Here is an 18,547-nt window from a genome sequence, read left to right as displayed (position 1 = left end):
ACTTAAAAGTCTATAATTAATCACGTTTTCTGCCATTTTAGGTATGCCAAAAGATTGCAACTATAAAATGCTCATTCCACAAGACACACAATCTTTCTAAATTCAGTGCTAACTTTGTCAAACCTATTTCATCTATCTCAAAGCAGGGACAGAACAGTTACTGTGCCCAGTTATTCTGTAAACTCAGGAACCTGAATTTTTCATATATCCCAGACCCCAGAAACAGGGAAAAAAACAAACAAACAAAAAAAAGGCCTTTTGAAAAATAACATCTTTAGTTCAACAGATGTTGTGTCTTATCTTAGAGGAAACACCAAATCATTCTTGGCTACATAAGAAAAAGGAATTCAGCAGCTGCTCTCCAAAGAGTTAATAGTGAAGGTAATATCAGGTATGAAACATGAGGCCTAAAGTATTCCTATTCTAGACATCTTTAAATTTTTCCACATCTTTGGTACTCACACCTAGAGCAGACCGGACAAAGAATATTAAAGTTACCACTGGTTTAAAAAAAAATAGAATAAAAATTAAATTAATCTGAAACATCACTTGGTGACATTTGATGCCTGATAAATTCCAGAGTTTGGTGCTATGGACCTGAAGGCAGGTGAGACCAGGTGTAGTATCTGTAAACAGCAAAGAAACTGTTTGTTTCTTTGTACAAGAAACAACCAGTTTGTACAAGAATACTGTTTGTATTCTTGATTAGCCCTGGCAGCTGAAATGATTTTTTGATACAATTTTCGACCACACACTGAAGTGAAGGAGAACAACACACTTTTCTTGAAAGAAGCCTACTTATTTGCTTTTAAGAACATGGAATGGCTTTTTGTATCTTTAGTTTCATAATGGGTGCCTAACCAGGATAAGTTGGGAATATTTTTGGTGCCCATTTGAGTAAAATGTTAGAAACAGAGCAATTACTGTAGTCTCTGAAGCTATTCAGTGACATGCTAGAGCAGCTCTCCAGCTGCAAAGGAAGATGCATGGACCCCAAAAGTAAACAGATGTGGAATTAATCACTCACAAAAGAAAATCCCTCTCTGTTTACAGTTGCTATTTAACCTGTAACAGCTCAAAACAATAAAATCTCAAAGGAATTATTTCACCCTCCACTGTTTGCTGCATACATTTCCCATACAATGTTGGTTGCAATTCAAATACTGCTACTGATATTAAGCAATCTTTTATGTAACTTTTCAGTTGAATACAACAATTAAAATACACTAAAATACACTTTGGGCAGAATGCTGGCAGTGGCAGGTTTGGGGAAGGGGAATCTTGTGTTTCTCTTCCTTTACACCCAGGGAGTCTCTTCTTTTGAGGTCTATCTCTTCACCTGGTAAACCTCAGCCTTTTCCAGTGTAGTCAGAGGTTTATTCCCCATCTATCCCAAGAGGAATGTGTGTCCCCTTCAGAATCAAAGGCTTTCCTGCTTTTACCCCCCTGCCTGGTGTACAGGATGGTTTGGAGATTTGTAATACTGACAACAAAGGCAGTGCAGCAAGGAAAAGGGAATGAGGATCATCCAGTCTGGATCTGTCCCTTCAACAGACAACGCCACTCTACTCTAAACTGACAGTTTACAAGTTAGAAGTTTTGTAAATAGTTATAAATTTGTTATCTCCAGCAAAAAGTGAAATAAAGCAAACAATATTAAAAAAAATAGAAAAACAACCACAGAAATGGCAACTTTTTTTGTTCTTCATTTTTACTATCTCTGCTCCCCCCCAAAGGACAAAATAAGGTCTTTTATCTACTTCTTCGACTCCTCTATCTGCATTGCTTTAGAAATCAGTACTTAAAGCAGTTATATCCTCAGCTGTTATTGCTCACCACCCCCTGCAGTTCTCTAAGTATGCAGATTTCAGGCTTTTTTGAAATTATTTAAGCATGGGAATACTTGACCCAACCCTGTTTGCAGACAAAATGGAAAAGCTGAAATAGCAACTCACCAGGTTCTCCTCAAACCACTCCCTCAGACACAGTGCTGTGGCCCCTGGAATTTGGTTCCTCAGAGCTTCTTTCTCCTGAGGGTCCTCCAGCATCTCCAGGGCCATCTTCAGATCTTCCAGGAGGTGCAGAATTTGAAATGTGCCCAGGTACACTGATGGAGCAGGTGACACAATATCATAACCACCATTAGCATACTCTGTGGCTGACTTTGTGCCTAAAGAAAAACAAAGTGAGGAGAGGCAATAATGTCATATAATTGCTTTGTGGGTGGCAAATTAATAGGTACCGCATGCTACAATATTTGGACTTGAGAGTGAAAAGTTTCACTCCAGGCTGAAAACCTTCATTGCAGGCTTAGAAATACCTGAATTAGTCTCTAGAGAAGTCATGAAATCTGGAGAACCAAATGCAAGAGGTTTGTACACGCATATCAAAAAAGATTTTTGACCTAGATCACGTTTGCAATGTCCAAATTATAAATCCTAAAGCTTATCCCAAAACACCTGTAGTTTTCCACAGCTGCCATGAGATGTCACTAACTTCTCAGCTACACCACTGAAAGGCCTCACACTGCAAAGAAATGAATGACTGATGCAGCTGTCTGACAAAAAACTGGGACGAAAATAGATGATGTCACCAGATCTGGAAAAAGATAAATGACCATTGCTGGTCTAAACACATTTTTTGTATTTGATGTGACGTAATATTACATGGCCCCATGTAATATAGGATGGGGCCATGTGTAATGGCGTAATATTACACGGGGCGATGTAATATTACATGGGGCCATGTAATAAGGCGGAATATTATATGGGGGCATGTAATATTACATGGGGCCATGTGATATGGCTTAATATTACATGCCCCATGTAATATAACATGGCCCCATGTGATACGGTGTAATATTACATGGGGCTATGTAATATGGTGTAATATTACATGGGGCAATGAAATATTACATGGGGCCATGTGATATGGCGTAATATCACGTGGGGCCATGTGATATTACATGGCCTCATGTAATGCAGTGTAATACCAGCTTGAAAGTTACAGGCTGTACCCATTGATAGGTAATGACTTGGTTGCTCCTTGATACAGAAAAAAAAAATCCTTGCTCCAGCTGTTGACTGATTAAAAAATTCTGACCAGACACCTGATGGCATCCTACCATAAATGGAGTCTCCAAATTCACTTTTGTGTGCCTCTCACCAGGTAAATCAACCTTCAGTTTTTCCTCAGCCACAGGACACCAGAGCAACTGCTCTAAACGAACCCTTCACAATCTCAAACAAGAAAATGTAATTTAGTTCCCTAAAATTAAAAGCTAATAATATTTCTTAATAATCTTCCATGTCACCTTCAAATTTAACTCACATTAAATGAAGAAAAAAACCCAAAACAAAACAAAAAAAAAGGCCTTGGTTTGCTCCTGAAATTTGTGTGCACAAGTGTATTTATGTGGTGAACACCATCTCTGTGTTAGCTGGCAAATATAAAACAGACTTCACCTATTTACATATTTCTGGTTCACACAATATTTAACTGAGACTGGATACAACAACCATGAATAACTGAGGCAAACCAAAACCACATCTGCATATTCAAAATCATAATTAAACATATTTCCATTGATACTTTGTTGATTTTTTTTTACAGTGAGCAGCTTAACAGACTGACAAAACTGTACCAGAGTAAATTACCAATTTATTAGTTTTTTCAGGAAAACCCATCTGCTTGAGAAATATTAGAGACAAATTCTCTGGGTCATTTAGGGCTGGTAGAAAATTGACAGAGAGGGCTAGCAGCATTCATTTTGATGTCCAGTGAGCAGCAATAGCAGAGAAACTGCCAAGGCTTCTTTCCTATGCCAGAAACACAAACCAGATCCTATTCATGGACCAGGAAAATTTAAGTCAGTGCTAAGAAGCAGTCAGGTAGAAAATTTCTATTTGCTCTACTTTTAGAACTTTTTATTTACAATTCATTTCCTCATGTGTATAATAGATTGTACACATGTCTTCACTCATGTTCTCTCTGGCATAAAAAAAAAAAATCACAATTTCCCTTCCTATTTGATGTAATGGGAGATTTTTTTTGGTTTTTGATTATTCACATTGTACTGGCTCCACATAGCATTTAGTATTCATTAGTAGACTACATAATTGATGCACACAAAGGGATTTTAATAATCTTCTTGCTATTCTTTTTACTCCTGTATTTAACATAGTTTATGTGTTAGTAATAAAGGGAACAAAAAACTTTGACCATAACCTTCTAAATTTATTTTTCCCCTGAGCAGATATATCTAACATGATGTCAAAATGTATAAGGAATTCAGATTTTCTTCTTGAATGCACAGTACCTCACATTAATCAGTGTTAGTTTGCCTGCTGTGGTCATTTATCTCCCAGGATCTGGGCATTGCAAACTGTGTTTGAACCCAGTGTTTCATTTTACCTGCAGCCTGATACACATCTCAGGAATACACCAACACTGGAGGTCCTAGGACACAGAAATAACTAAAGTAGCTTTTAATCAAACTGCTAATTGATAATTTAATGCTAATATTGTTCCCCATGTCAACCAGTTTTTGAACAAAGACCATACTTGGTCTCTCATTTAATGAATGCTTAATTTTACTCGCAGATTTTGGGAAAATTAAAATAATCTTAACCAGGTTTTCTTCAAGAAATCTTTCAATCACCCAAAGTAGTCTGTCATGTCTTTGCAAAAAATTGTGTGGCTTGAATTCTGCTATACAATCCATGTTTTGACAATTTTAAATAATGAAAATCTCTTCCTGGAAAATTTTCAAGGCTGTGTAGTAGGATTTTTCTTTTTTTTATTTTGGTAAAGCAACAGTCATTTTCACTACTGGAGCACTCCATATTACCTTAATCTGTTTCCTGACTCAGAATATTCTGTTTGATCCTGTTGACCTCTGCTGCTTATGAGTTTATTTTAATACTTCAAGTGCAAGATCTCATCTTAATTTCTGGCCAAGACCATGTGCAAGATAAAGTTTCTTCAATATCCGGTGCTCCAAGGCTGCCACAGGAGCCAACCTCACCCTGTAAACCAGCCTTGGTTTCCTGAATTACTTCCTTTTCAGGGGAGGATCAACTGTCTGCTCTGCAGGGTTTATTTGCTATAACCCCTAAATGACATTTTCTAATGTATTTCTATGCTCTCAGCAACTCAGGCCACAGCTTGTTTCTGTATCTCCAAATGCAGATTAATATTAAACTATTAAACTAAAAAGAGCAGATTTCCAAATTGAGTAAGGGGCCATTTGGATCATATAACCAATGCCATCTTTTCATTCAGCACACACAAACTGATAACGCGACCCTGACTTCTTCAGCAGCACTGATTCCTTGGTTATTGTGCCATTTCTCTCTCTTTTGGGAAACTCCATGCCAATATCTCCTTTTTGCTTAGCAAGCACTTTCCACCCTAGAAAATCAGGCAGGATTCAAAGCTATTTCATAATCAGCTGTGTTGGCTACCCCTTCCATGAACTGGCAATTTAGAATATTTATGGAAAGGGAGAAATTGAAAGGAGCATTCTGCTATAGATTTTTTTCAAGCTAGTTTCGTGAATAATTTTTATTTATAGGCAAGAGAAAAAACCAAAAAAAAAAAAAAAAACACCCAATCCAAACAAAACCACATAAACTTACAGACCCACAACAAATATTTCAGGAGTGAAAAAATAAAAAAAAAGACAAGCTAAATACAATTTAAAACAGTTGTTCAGGAGTTCAGATGATTGTGCTAGGTCGATAAACACCTCCATCAAATGTACCACTGTGAGTCACTGTGTATCACCTCTTGCCTCAATCCTTGCATTATCATAACTACAACACTCCTGGCAGCATCTGCTTTCCACAGCAAACAATCCCAGGTGATGCAGGAAAATTCAGTTGATATTACATAATGTAAGTGATATTATATTAATTATAATAATATTATGCGTTATGAGTGTTATTATATTAATTATATTATGTTAATGATATTATAATTGTACACTGTCAGTGATATTCACACATTTCATCGTGCCCTCATTTGATTTGCCTCTACCAAAATACCAGGGAAAACAACATGCACACACATGGACTGCCACGTTTAGGAAACTGATTTTATAAAGGGTAAAATTTCTAAAGTGCCGGAGCACAGGCAGAGCCAGCCAGGAATTCTGTGATTTCCTGAGACTGGGCATGCTTCATAGGCATCCTTGAGTTATCCCAAGCTCTTCAACTGGCAGTTCAGACTGGCAGAATTCTCTGCATCCTCACGTTTTGCAAAATGCCGAATTACTTTAAAACTGGTTTGCTATGGATTGCTAACGTGGTCCCTTTTATTCTCCTGGCTGCAATAAAAAATGGAGAACTCCTCTGAATGCAACAAATAATGCACTTGGTGCTAGGGACAGAAATGCAGAAATACAGAGCCCAACTCAGCATTTTAATTCAGAAAGCTTCCTGATTTACTGCTAAAATTTCAAATGAATCACAGGCTTGCTTCTCTTATTTGCTTTCCATGTAGTTTCATATTAAGTAGGATTGCACTGCTCACCAAAAGAACACACCCTGGAAAACAGAAGTGTGTAGGAGTAAATAATTGTATTTCTTTGCCTTGCTTTAAACCTTGGCATCATTGTGCTGCAAAGTAGATGAAATTTTAGCACCAGACAGTAAGAATTTGGGTATTTTTGCAGATTAATGAAAATAAAAAGGAGATGCCACACAACATTATTTGTTACTAGCATTCTCCACCAGTAACAGCTGTCTTATCTGTGCAGCTTTATTATAAATAACTGAAGAGGGGAAGAATGCAGTTCAAACACCAGAATTTTATCAATACTCAGGAAAAATTATTAAAGTTTTGAACTTTTGCAAAAGGACTAAAACTTTTTTTCTTGAGCAAGTCACAGTCTTCCTGCACCTCACTTCTTTTTCCAGGGGTAAACAGGACACAGGGGAATCTTTTGTCATGAAGTTTATACAAAACCCAAAACCATGGTTTCCCCTAGCGTACTCCTGGAACACAATTGCTCATCATGAATGTTCACTTTAGAAGAGCAGGAAAAAAAAAAGAAAGGGAGGAAAAGTGTTGAAACTGAGACATTCCACGTAGCTCCCTCCTCTCCTCCCCAAACAGTCAGTGAGTGAAGGAGGGTTAAAGCAGGCATTACATTTCTGCCTACAATATATGCAGGCAGAAAGAATAAAATAAGTCATGAAACAAGCAAAACAACTTTTAAGTTACTCATTTCTCCCACCCTGACTGTGCAAGCACATTTTTCTCTCAGAGTTCCTTGCAATTAGCAGAATGGCTTCAAAGAAACATTCCTTTTGGGCAAATACATAACCTATTCAGAAAACAGCACTGCCAGTAGCTTCCAAAAATAAGTTACCAGGCACAAGTAAAGAGAGAGGAAAAAGCCCTGCCAGGTTGAAAACACCTCTCCTCAGCCCATGTTATGTGCATTCATCCATCACACAGCTTCCATCTCTCCTAGCAGTAGGTGTTGTGTCTGATTTCTCACTTCCCCTTGTGTCCTAACTTCTGATCTCAACTTTTTTATTCTCAAACTGGCTGAGTTTGAAAAAAAAAAAAAAAAAATCCAGGTAATGTATAACTCAGCCATCAGTGGTTAAAAAGAGTTTTTCCTAAGAATGCCAGCTCCTTTAGATCACAAATCAGCAGAAAACAACAAAAGCCCCCCAGCAAACACCAAAACCTACATCTATGCTGGATAAGGATGAATTTCTATAAAGGTGAAAATATTCCTCAGTAACAATATTGACATCTGACCAAGAGTGGTTAGAATAAAGTTATAAACATACTTTTCCTCTGGCCTTTCAGTCAATCATTACACTGCTAGAGAACACATTTTTTTACCTGAATTTTTACTCAGTGATCATCTAGGTTGTCCAAGTTCTTCCTCCCTCCATCAAGATTACACAGTGCAATGTTCTCTGAAGCACAGTTTTCTTTTCCTCATGAAGACAGCCTTGAAAATGTGAATTTATGCAAAGTGGCAGTAAGGGCTGGACAGGACATATTTCAGCCTCCTGGATCCTAAGCCTCCTGCAGAAGGAGTGAAGAGGGAGCTCACACAACCCTTTCTTCCCCTCCTGTGATGCAGAATACATCACAAACGGTGTGTTTTGAATCACAGCTCATATTCACTTCTCCTCAAATCTCTGCTTTTAGATCTTTAACTACAGGGAAAAATAACTATTAAGCTGGATTAGCAGGAAGCCCTGGGAAAAAATTTCCAAGCCTAAAAACACTAATGACCACATTCAGATGAGAGCTTCATGCAGCTCAGATGATTTTCAGCTCAGCTCTGCCTACAATCACATACAGAATCTTTCAGACAATTTCCAGGAACTGTCTATAATTTCTTATGCAAATTATAGGTGCAATTACTCAGAACTTCTCTCCTACAAGCTTCCAGACGCTGAGCTGTGATGTGCAGCACTTTTAGGGACTGCACACACAGCTACAACAAAGAAAGTCTCTCCTACCCAGGAACACAAGCTAAGCAGCCTGGTGGAAAAAAAAGGAGGATGGATTATGCAGCTGTGATGGAGGTTTGAGGCTAAGTCTCCATTGCACAGGAAAAGCAGGATCAACACATTTATTAAAGGATAAAAAATACTTGCAAGGATTTTCTCTCTCTCTTTTTATTTTTAATTACACATAAAAAAGGAGTGTATTTAGGGCCAGTGAAACCATTAGTCTAAGTAAAACAGTGTTTCTAGCACAAAATCTGTAATTGTTTGTAATAAGCAGTAGTAAGATCATTCAGTTTGTGAGGAAGTGAAGGAATCTTGTTTCACTAAAATCACACAGCTTTCACTTTTAAAAAAACTCTCAAATCAATTTCATTATCTTAAAGTAAGAAGTGGACAAGATACAATTTTGAATTTAATGATACCAAACTCCTTTAAATTTAAACCTTAGCAATCTGTCCACTTGCCTGTTAAAGAACTGACTCACTCATGTACTGAAGGACAGATCACATCATACAAACTACAAAAGGACCTTTGTGTCTCAGATTTTCAGTCCCATGGGCTTTTGGCCACCATGGTTTAACTGCCTCTCTTTGCCCCATGTTGTATCTGCAGCTATTTATGTTTCTTTTTCTTTTCAGTCCTTCCTCAAAACTCAGTAAAAACAGCATTGATGTGTGGAGTTTATTTGGTATAATTGCAGATGCATTGCTGCAGTTTGGTAAGTTGGTGTAAGTGTCCAGGGCACTACAGCATTTCTGCTGTTTTCTACTAGAGGAAACATATCTCTTGTCAGGAATAAAAAAATTTAAAGTAGCATTTTTAAACTGTAAGCATTTTTCCATTTTGAATTAGTTTTAACTCCCATTTTCAAAAAAAAATCTAATTTTGTGGTTTTGCTGGAAAGGCAGAAACACTAGCAAGGGAACTTAAAGACCAAATAGATCAGTAAATCAGTTTGACTTGGACCTTCAAAGGACCCTACAGCAAACAATTTTAAACACTTATTTTTTAGATAATAATTAAGTATTTATAGGAAAGAGTCTCTCTGTGCTATGAATTGAGTAAATAGAAAAACAATGAATTGCTCTACTTTTAAATGCTTGAAATATTTTTGCTATGAATAGGTTATTGTTGATATCTGAGGAATTAACTAATCAGCTTTTCTGAAGTCAAGTATCTGAAAATAAATGTCAGCACCTTAAACAAATTTTAAGTGGCAAATAAATAAAACCCCACAAATTATAAGCCATAAATATTGTGTTCAGCTTTTTTGTTTCCTCCTTTAATATCCAGGATATTTAGAGGTCACACACAATTTTTATCTTTCCTTCCCCCTCAAGCCCCCATCATTCTTGACATAAAGTTTTCTGGAACTTTTATGACAGGAATTTATGTATTCCCCCTACCAAAACCTTGTTTCAAGTAATTTTCTATGTAATTTCCTTTTTTATATCTCTCTTGCTGTAAGATCTATGCATGAACACACTGTAGTTAATGGTTAAAAAAGCCACAATATTATAACTTCACAAATGCTCACCTTACTTAACACATAGCAGTAACAAGGTACATAAGTGCTCTAGGCATATTATTTCTTTTGTTCAGAAAAAAATAGCCTAAATCATTGATTGAAAAATAACAGAAAATAAAAAGGAAATGCACTAATCATAACTGAAACACAGCCTTTTAACACAATTGTAATTTACTTAGAAAATGCAAGAAAAACCACTGCAACTGCTGTTTGTCCAATTACTTTGATCTACAATGAAGGAAATTCCTTAGTATTTAAATTGTTCTGTTGTGCTTATCATTATTTTAAATAGTCAGTTCAATGGTCTGAAGTTGAAATTCCAAAGATTCCTATTATAAAGTTATGCCATAGAAATACGGTATAACTTTATAATAGGAACCTTTGGAAATTCCAAACATTCCTATTAATAAGTTATACCATACCTTTACTATAGAAACCAAACTTTGAGTTTGAAAGGGTTGTGAACCTTGAATAGGAAGGACTTAAGTGATAAAAATATAAAAATGTTTGGAAGTGAACAAACTGAAAAGAACAAATAGAAACTATTTTCTAGCCGTTCTGCACAGTCCCAGCTGTGCCCATCAGCTGCATGTCACCCAGCATGGACTTCAAATGAGACCCACCAGCACCTCCCCAGCACACAAAAATAGGATTAATGCTCTCAGTCTGGTCTGAACAATTTCAGTCCCTCCTGAAGCAGAACAGAGGTGTCCATCCTCCTCAGCTGAAGTGCTGTGAGACTGAATGAATGCTGTGGTGACATGTGGCTGTTCAGGGGTGAAGGACGAGGTCACCAGGAAATACTGTGATTTCCTTTTATTTATCTAGGAATTCAGTGAAAACTTTGTTCCACGGAACCTAAAGCCCATCCAAAGGAGTTCAAGTGAGTGGCAGTGCTCTTTTTTTGTGTAGAAACCAAGTTCTAATCACTTACTAGAGGTGATTTAATAATCCCCACTAACAGCTCCTCCTGCAAATTCTGGCTGGTAAATCCCATGAGGAAAATACATTAAACTTGAACTAAAAGCCTGTTTAAATTGAAGTACAATTTCCTCTGGAGGCCCCTTTTCCAGCAAGGCTGGGTTTCTAACACAGCAGCCAAAGCCATGAGCTGAACACCAACATTCTGCCAGCTCAGGAGAAGGAAATTCAAACATGAATACTCCTTGCTCAACTTTTTAATTGTATTGGCTTTTTAATCTTTCTGTGCTAATACTGAAGCACTGATACAGACCTATGTCATTACACACTTAGCTTTCTCATTATTTTCCAGTGAGCAATAATTGCAGGAGCTCTGGTTAAAAGGGAACTCAGTAATTACACTGATGACTTGGTAAATTAGAAGAGACTGTAGCAAACTATATATTGTGATGGGAGTTTTTAGATTTTACATTAATCACAAAGGGAAATGATGGAATTACAAATTGATGGTGGCAAGAAGCAGTTTGATATAAAATATTAGGAAAATAAAAACTGTATTAATTTGTTATGCTGTATTGCACAGAAAAATAACCAAAATCTACAGTCCTATAAAGAAACATACCTTAATAAATGGGTACAAGCTGCATAAAAGGAGAAGTAATGACTTGGTTAAAGCTCAGAGGGAAACAACGCCAAAGTCACGCACCTTGAATGAAGAATGAGTAGATGGATCTGATAGATGGTGCTTTTTTTTAGAGGAAACCTCTGTTTGGAGTGCAAGTCACTCCAGCTAATGGCTAAGTGATGTGCATTGACAATCACATTAGCCCTTTTTGCTATTTTAGTCAAATAAGGCTAATCATTTAGCGTGCCTAATTTATATAGCCATGAGGGCGGGTTATCAGTACAGATGTACCGAGGCATAAAAGACTTGGGAGCACTGACCTATCTGTCAAATTTGATCAGGCCCAGTGAAATTCAATTTGTTAATCTTGCCTCACAACCCTCCCTCATGCTAATAGGTTTTGTGCTGCCCTGAGAATGAGCACAGGCTGCAGTGAGACTTCTTGGCTGGATTCATCAGAATCACGCAGGAGAGATGTTACCTCCTGGAGCAAGGGGTGGTGCCACAGACATATTTCATGAAAAATCCTTTTGGTAGGATCTTTTCTCCTGAGAGGCTGGGAAGCTTCAGCTTCTCCATGTTTTGCTGCTTTGTAATGTGATTTAGAGATTTGTTTACCCAGAATGTGAAATTGTTCTTACTTGACCAACGGCAGCAACCTGTGTCGAGGCTGTGAGCAGTTACAAGATTTTATTATCATTCCTTCTATTCCTTGCTAACCTTCTGATTAAATCCTTTGTATTCTTTAATATAGTTTTAATATATCATTTTCTTTAATATATCATAAAATAATCAATCAGCCTTCTGAAATATGGAGTCAAGATTCTCATCTCTTCCCTCATCCTGGGACCCCTGTGAACACCACCACAGGGCAGGACTTCTAGAATCGGAAGGCTAAAAGTGCAGATCCGTAAATACTTGTAATATGTATTTGCATATACTCAGTTCTTACCCTAAATGGCCACAATCCAATGTTTTATTGATAATAAGAATAATAATTTATTCTTAATAAAAGAAACAAGGGCTGATTAAAGAGCTAGGATGCTCCCTTTTTGCATGTGTACATATACATTTATACTCAAGCTTCAAAAGTTAATATACATCTCTGGACTTCCCAATTATCTAAAATGGGAGTAATGCTAACTTTGTGCCTAAAGATGAAGTTTCTGAGGCCAACAGAAGTGTGTGGCTCTCCCAGTAGTCACTCATGCCTCATTGCAAAATAAGATGTCTTTTTTATCAGCTACCTAAATTTACTTAGGTAAACTTAGGTCTTTGAATCCTGGAGATGTCCATAGATTCTGGATACAGTGAAGTGAAATAGCACAAGCTCTTAAAAAATGACTTTTTGCTTTTTTCTGTCAACGCTAAGAGCAGCTACATTTGTACAGATGATTTTTCCCACGTTTGAAGCTCTACCTGGATGGGATGTTTGACAACAAACCCAAATGTTTTCTGCATCAAAAACAATATTCAAATAATTTTTGCTTGGCCATTTGATCTTACCAATACGACAGCTGAACCTGTTTTTCAAGTGAGCTTGGAGAATCATTATCTGGATACAATTTCCCAATTCTCCACTGATTGGAGGCTTATCAGCTGTTGCAGACCATGGGATGACATACAGTGTTTTAATTCTTGATAATTGTCTAATTTCATATGTATTGTGTGATTGTGTATATTGTTTGAATGATTCCTAATTGCTGTCAGCACTACATTCACTGTTCTGCTCTGATGTTTCTGCGTGCTTGTAACCAAAGGAAGTTAGAAAGTTTCAGCACAGCATTACAGTCATCCTTTCAAATGAGTTTTCTGCCTTGTATTTTCTCTCACCACCACACAGGACAAGAGACCATTCCTGTTTCCCAGTCCCTGCCCAAATTGCATTCAGAAGCTTACTGGATTGAATTAGGGAGAGTCAAACTCAAAATTACCATTCTGTGCCTCAGTTTCAGACAAATTGGGATAACAGCTGTATCCAAGTATAGACTCCAGCAGATCTGCTTGGTCCTTCAGTCATGCCAGAATATTCAAGAAATTGTTCTGGAACACACAGAACATTGGCTAGAGGAGAATGACAACAGACTTAACCTGTCTTAAAAAGTTTTATCTATTCCTGGCAAGAGAAAATAATACAGAAGTAGGTAAAAAACCTTTCCAAACAACTGAGTTTTTCCCTAAGTATGGGAACAAATCAATATGTTTCTTTGTTAGTACAGGCAGATATAACACTGAAATTATATGGGAGGCATTCAATTAACATCCATGAGGCTTGACATATGCCCTGTCTGGGAAATTATTTTGTTTCTTCTCCCATTAGATATTTTATAAAAGCCTGTTCTCAATGTTATGATGCCTATCAGTGGACATCAGACTGAAAATATAAGCAATGCAAAGTCAAAGTCAACTCTCCTGTAATGGTTGCTCATGACCACTGTGGAAATAAACCCACTGGAGTTTATTTATGCCTGAATCTTTTTACTTTACCAGCACAGAACAGCTGTGATCAGCTGATTTCCAGGGAACAGTTCCTCCAACATCTGCATTAGTGTTCTACACCACCAAGACAGCCAAGTGATGGGGGTAAAAGTGATGTCATCACTTGAAAGCCTGGGAAAATTTAATTTTATTCCTTATTTATCAAGATTAAACCCTGAAATGGCATGGCACAATCTGAAAAAGGAGCAGGGAAAAGAATATTAAAATCAACCAACCAACCTCTGAACCAAAAGAAAAGCTGTTTTCTGGCTTCAAATGTTTTTCTGACACGAAACTTAGGAAAAAATTTTATTTTCTTAGGCTGTCACATATTGCTGTTTAATCAGTTCTACCACATATTAGGAGGCTATCTTTCCATACCATGAAAAAACACCCAGCACTAAACACCTATTGCCATAGCCTCACGACTTACAGCTCCTGGAAAAAAACAAGGCTCTAATCTGAAAATCAATTTAAATAGAGTGACTCTTTGAAAAAGAGCCACTCTATTTAAATTGCTTTTTCTGAAGAGAGGAGTGCATCCATGATGTCCCCAGTGAGTGCAGAGTTGGGTATAAATCACCACACAAGAGAGACACTGAGTTCCATTTGTGTGCAGGAGATTTCTGAGCACAGCTCCCATGGCATCCCAGTGGCCAAAAAGTATTGCAGTTCTCTGGTTTATGAATTATGGTTTGGGACTTGCTTGTCTTATTCTTTCCTTGTACATCTGAGGTAAGGTCAATTCTTCCCTGTCTATGGTGTTTCTTTAGATGGGAGAAAATAAAATCCCAGTGAACTTCTGTTGGTTAAAATCTTGTTAGAACAAGGTTTTGCACTCAGGACAAGGAAATATATGTGTGATTTTTTCTCTTTGCCTAGAACTTTTTCCATCAGTGTGAAAAGTCACTTCAGTTATATCTATCCCAAATTCATATTTACAGTTCTGTGTATCTCTGCAGTCTTGCACATACAAAATAAAGACTCATATGAAGATGCAAAAAACAAACCAAACCCTAGTGATGTAGCCTGATGGTGGCATTTAAAGCCCCATATCAGTCTCTGGACAGAAAGCTTTCCTAGAAGAGCAGGGAGAAGACCAAGGAGCAGCACAACTGCATTGTGCTGCATTGCCATTGTCAGTCAATGCCATTGACTCCATCACCAGGGAAGAAGGCTCAGCTTGGGTGAGCCCATAAATCCCTATTTAGATTCATAAAGCTTTAGTGAATTCTTCCCATTGTGCACAAGTGAGATCATGGCCCTACCCTGACACTCCTTTAAGGAGCTCCTGCTGCATGGTGTGTGAGCACAAACCCCAGGGCATAATAAAAGTTATGGATATTTTTGTTTTTACATGTTTTTATATATCTCTATGTGCAGGTGTCCGATGCAGTTACATATTATGCAGCTAGCCAGAAGACTTGGTGAAAACTTTTTAAACCCATATTGAAATACAAAGCTAACATTTGGATGTTGCCACATGGCTGAGGATGTGCTTTAGTTACCACGGAGCATTAAAGCAAAGTAAACCTCTCTTACTTCAATGTTCACCTGTCTGAGGGGAAATTCTAGGGTTTATTTTACTTCCTTTATTTTGCTTTCAGCTTTCTCCACAAAGCTATTGAACCAGAGTGTAAATAGTGAAGTCTGCATGTCAGAGAACCTGATAAATTGGGAATAATTATTAAAAAGCAAACCAGACATAGTTGAATCTCAAGACAGTGTGGTGCAAAACAATGCATTGTTGTACCTGCAATGATGTCATCCATTTGCTCCAAAGCTGCTTCCAGCATATGACTGGCATCAGAAGCCATCCTCTGGGATTTCTTCAGATCTTTCCTCCCTCTACTGAAAAGACAGAATAAACCATATGTGTTACACTAAATAGCCTGATGGCAAAATGTATGTCACTGTCACATTATGCATTGGGCTACACAAACAAAATCCATGCTACAGCTCAGTAATATAGCCTAGTGACACAAAAATACAGCCCAATAATAAGAAAACTAAAAAAAAAAAAATTCCTGTTCTTGATAGATGACTTGGGAGTTCTGATTCTTTAAGAGATTTTACTAAAAGAGTCAAATGCAAATAAAAAAATCTCGAAGAATTTCAAATACTGGAAGCCCAAGATTCTCCCGCTCCTCATTCATAACAATGGTTTCCTAGAGTCAAAGTTCAGTGCATTTCAGCCTTTTCCTATGTGGGGAAAAAAAGAGGATTGACTAAGGTTTAATGAAGGAATGAAGACATGGGGCAGAACATCTTTCCTACAAGCAAAAATCTGTAGAAATTCTGCTTTTTGATTTTTGAGAGTAAAGAAAATTCTGAAATAATTTTTACTCCTCCTTTCTATATTCCCATTCAGTCTTTTCATCATCTCTTCCATGGCACCAAAAATCCCAATTTTTTCTGTTCAAATAACCAGAATGCCCCAGGTATGAGTTCTCTGAATTTACTGCTGCTGCTATAAAAGAGGATTAAATTCATGTTACCACCTGACACTGGGGATAACAAAATAAAAAAAGGAGAAAAACCTTCCAGAATGAGTCCCTGCTTGTGAGCTGGTGCTGCTGGACTCTAATGGTGTAAATGCCCCATGATTCCAATGCTACTGAAATGCCACAAATATGTGTTTATCATGGGATTATTCCTGCCAAGAATTCAAGTAGTTTGAATTGAAATAAATGTTACAATGAACATTTGTACCATCCAACCAAAATTTTCTTTTGGAAACTAAGAATCCTGAGACATGGGTTTTTCTCAAAGAAAGCTAATTTATTAAGAACCTCTGTGTTATCAGCATCCTGTGTTGATTCCAGTTAATGTAGATAAGCCCAGGACCCAGAGAGACAGAAGCAGGAATGAGTCAGGAGCTGCAGCATTCTCATTTGAACTCTGCCATTTACAGCTTGTCACAGTGGGTAAGCCACAATTTAACCTCACATCACATTGATCTGAAGAGCAGCGTGAGAATGCCTCATCCTCACTGTCACCCAAGGCTCAGATTAATGGAAATGAATCCATGGCTTTTGGTCCCTCAGTTTTTTTTGTCAAAACAATCTCTTGAGTACAAGCGATGCTAAATTTAACCAAAGTACACGTCACCCAAATATTTCGTTTAATGGCACTGGAAATCACATAAACTGTGCTCAGAATAATCTGGAAAGTCATTAAGTCAGCTGATATAAAGTTAAAATTTCAGAGTGCTTTCTTTCACACTTTCCAGACACTGCCCCGGATCCCGCTGCTCCCATTTGCTGGTTTTTGGGAGACTTCCATCTCCTGTTGAGACATCACAGGCCACCAAAGCCCTCCCAGCTGTTCCTGGCAGCGTTCCCTCTAGTTCAAAGCAGCCATCCCACGGGGAATGATCACCTCAGGGACAGGAAATCCACCTGCAGGTGGCCAACAGGTGCCAGAGGGGCACCAACGCTCCGGTGCCACTGCCCCAGGAACGCGTGGCCACCAGCTGCGTGGGGAAACCAGGGCAGCAGATCTCTGGCTCACAGTTAGAAGGCAGGAAAAGGCTGAAAAACGCTAAATGTAGCATAGAATTTGTATTTCTAGGTTGCACTCCGTGGTTTTATCTGTGATAAAAGCAGCACACCACCGGAGCAGTGCCTGGCTGTTCGAACAAGGAATGCAGGGCTACATTTCTTGTTAACATCTGATGTGGTGTTTCATCACTCGTGGTGACAAAGGCACAGGAAATGCTGACACACTGCATTACAAACTTGAAAATTCACTGATGGAAAAGCCTCCCACCAAAGCCTTGGCAAAACCCAGGAAGTTTTGCTGAAAAACTCCACCAGAAGTGAATCTCCAATCTCCTCCACAGCCTGTTTTCTCACCTGCACCCACTGAGGCTTTGCTGCCTAACTGCATTAAGCCATAGCAAAACCTGCTGATCAAACAAGGATTTTTTAATGAAAGCAATGTTCTTTGCTCCAGAGAGATAATGTAATATTACTTGCTTGACATCTTTTTCTAGACAGACCTGTTGTGTGTGCTCCAGGCAAGTCTCACTTTCCCAGACACTCCCTCCTTACAGTTTGGCTGCTCTGAGTATTATGAAAAGAGCTTGTTAGATCTCCTGGGCTTTCAGCCACCATTTCTGATCTAATTCTATAGAAATATCTTTAACTATGGATTTAAGAAAAATATTATTAAATAACAAGACACTTGTAACAGCCCCTCAAAGAGGATCCATCTGTTTGCTGGTATTTTAATTACAAATATTTTTTTACAGTTTTCATTCCTGAATGACATCAACATATGCAGAGCACCATGACTTATTTACTTATGTAAATATATACCTATATTTAAAAGCAACCTCTCACATTACAGTACAAGCTTCAATATTGGCAAATGCTAACCTTCAGGATTTATTAGATTCATTCATACATATATTTAAAAGCAACCTCTCACATTACAGTACAAGCTTCAATATGGGCAAATTCTAACCTTCAGGATTTATTAGATTAATTCATATGCCAGCAAAAT

At 37.8% G+C, this 18,547-nt stretch overlaps 1 protein-coding gene across 12 annotated transcripts in view; it reads right to left on the bottom strand.

Annotated features, from left to right (window-relative positions):
* The window catches only part of PPFIBP2 (PPFIA binding protein 2), a 93,230-nt gene that overhangs the window by 60,336 nt on the left and 14,347 nt on the right, over nucleotides 1-18,547 (bottom strand). For all 12 annotated transcript variants that reach the window (XR_012580928.1, XM_074543831.1, XM_074543824.1 and 9 more), the window contains exons 2-3: nucleotides 15,792-15,889; nucleotides 1,956-2,170 (exon numbers count right to left, since the gene is read on the bottom strand). Coding sequence is in view for 11 of the 12 variants with exons in the window: in XM_074543831.1 (XP_074399932.1) it covers nucleotides 1,956-2,170; nucleotides 15,792-15,855 (279 nt within the window). In the remaining variant the exon portion in view is untranslated. The remainder of the gene's footprint in view (nucleotides 1-1,955; nucleotides 2,171-15,791; nucleotides 15,890-18,547) is intronic.

Source organism: Zonotrichia albicollis, chromosome 6 (genome assembly GCF_047830755.1).
Source record: "Zonotrichia albicollis isolate bZonAlb1 chromosome 6, bZonAlb1.hap1, whole genome shotgun sequence".
Lineage (NCBI taxonomy): Eukaryota > Metazoa > Chordata > Aves > Passeriformes > Passerellidae > Zonotrichia > Zonotrichia albicollis.
The sequence above is the reverse complement of the archived record's forward strand: the minus strand, read 5'-3'. Positions and strand labels throughout refer to the sequence as shown.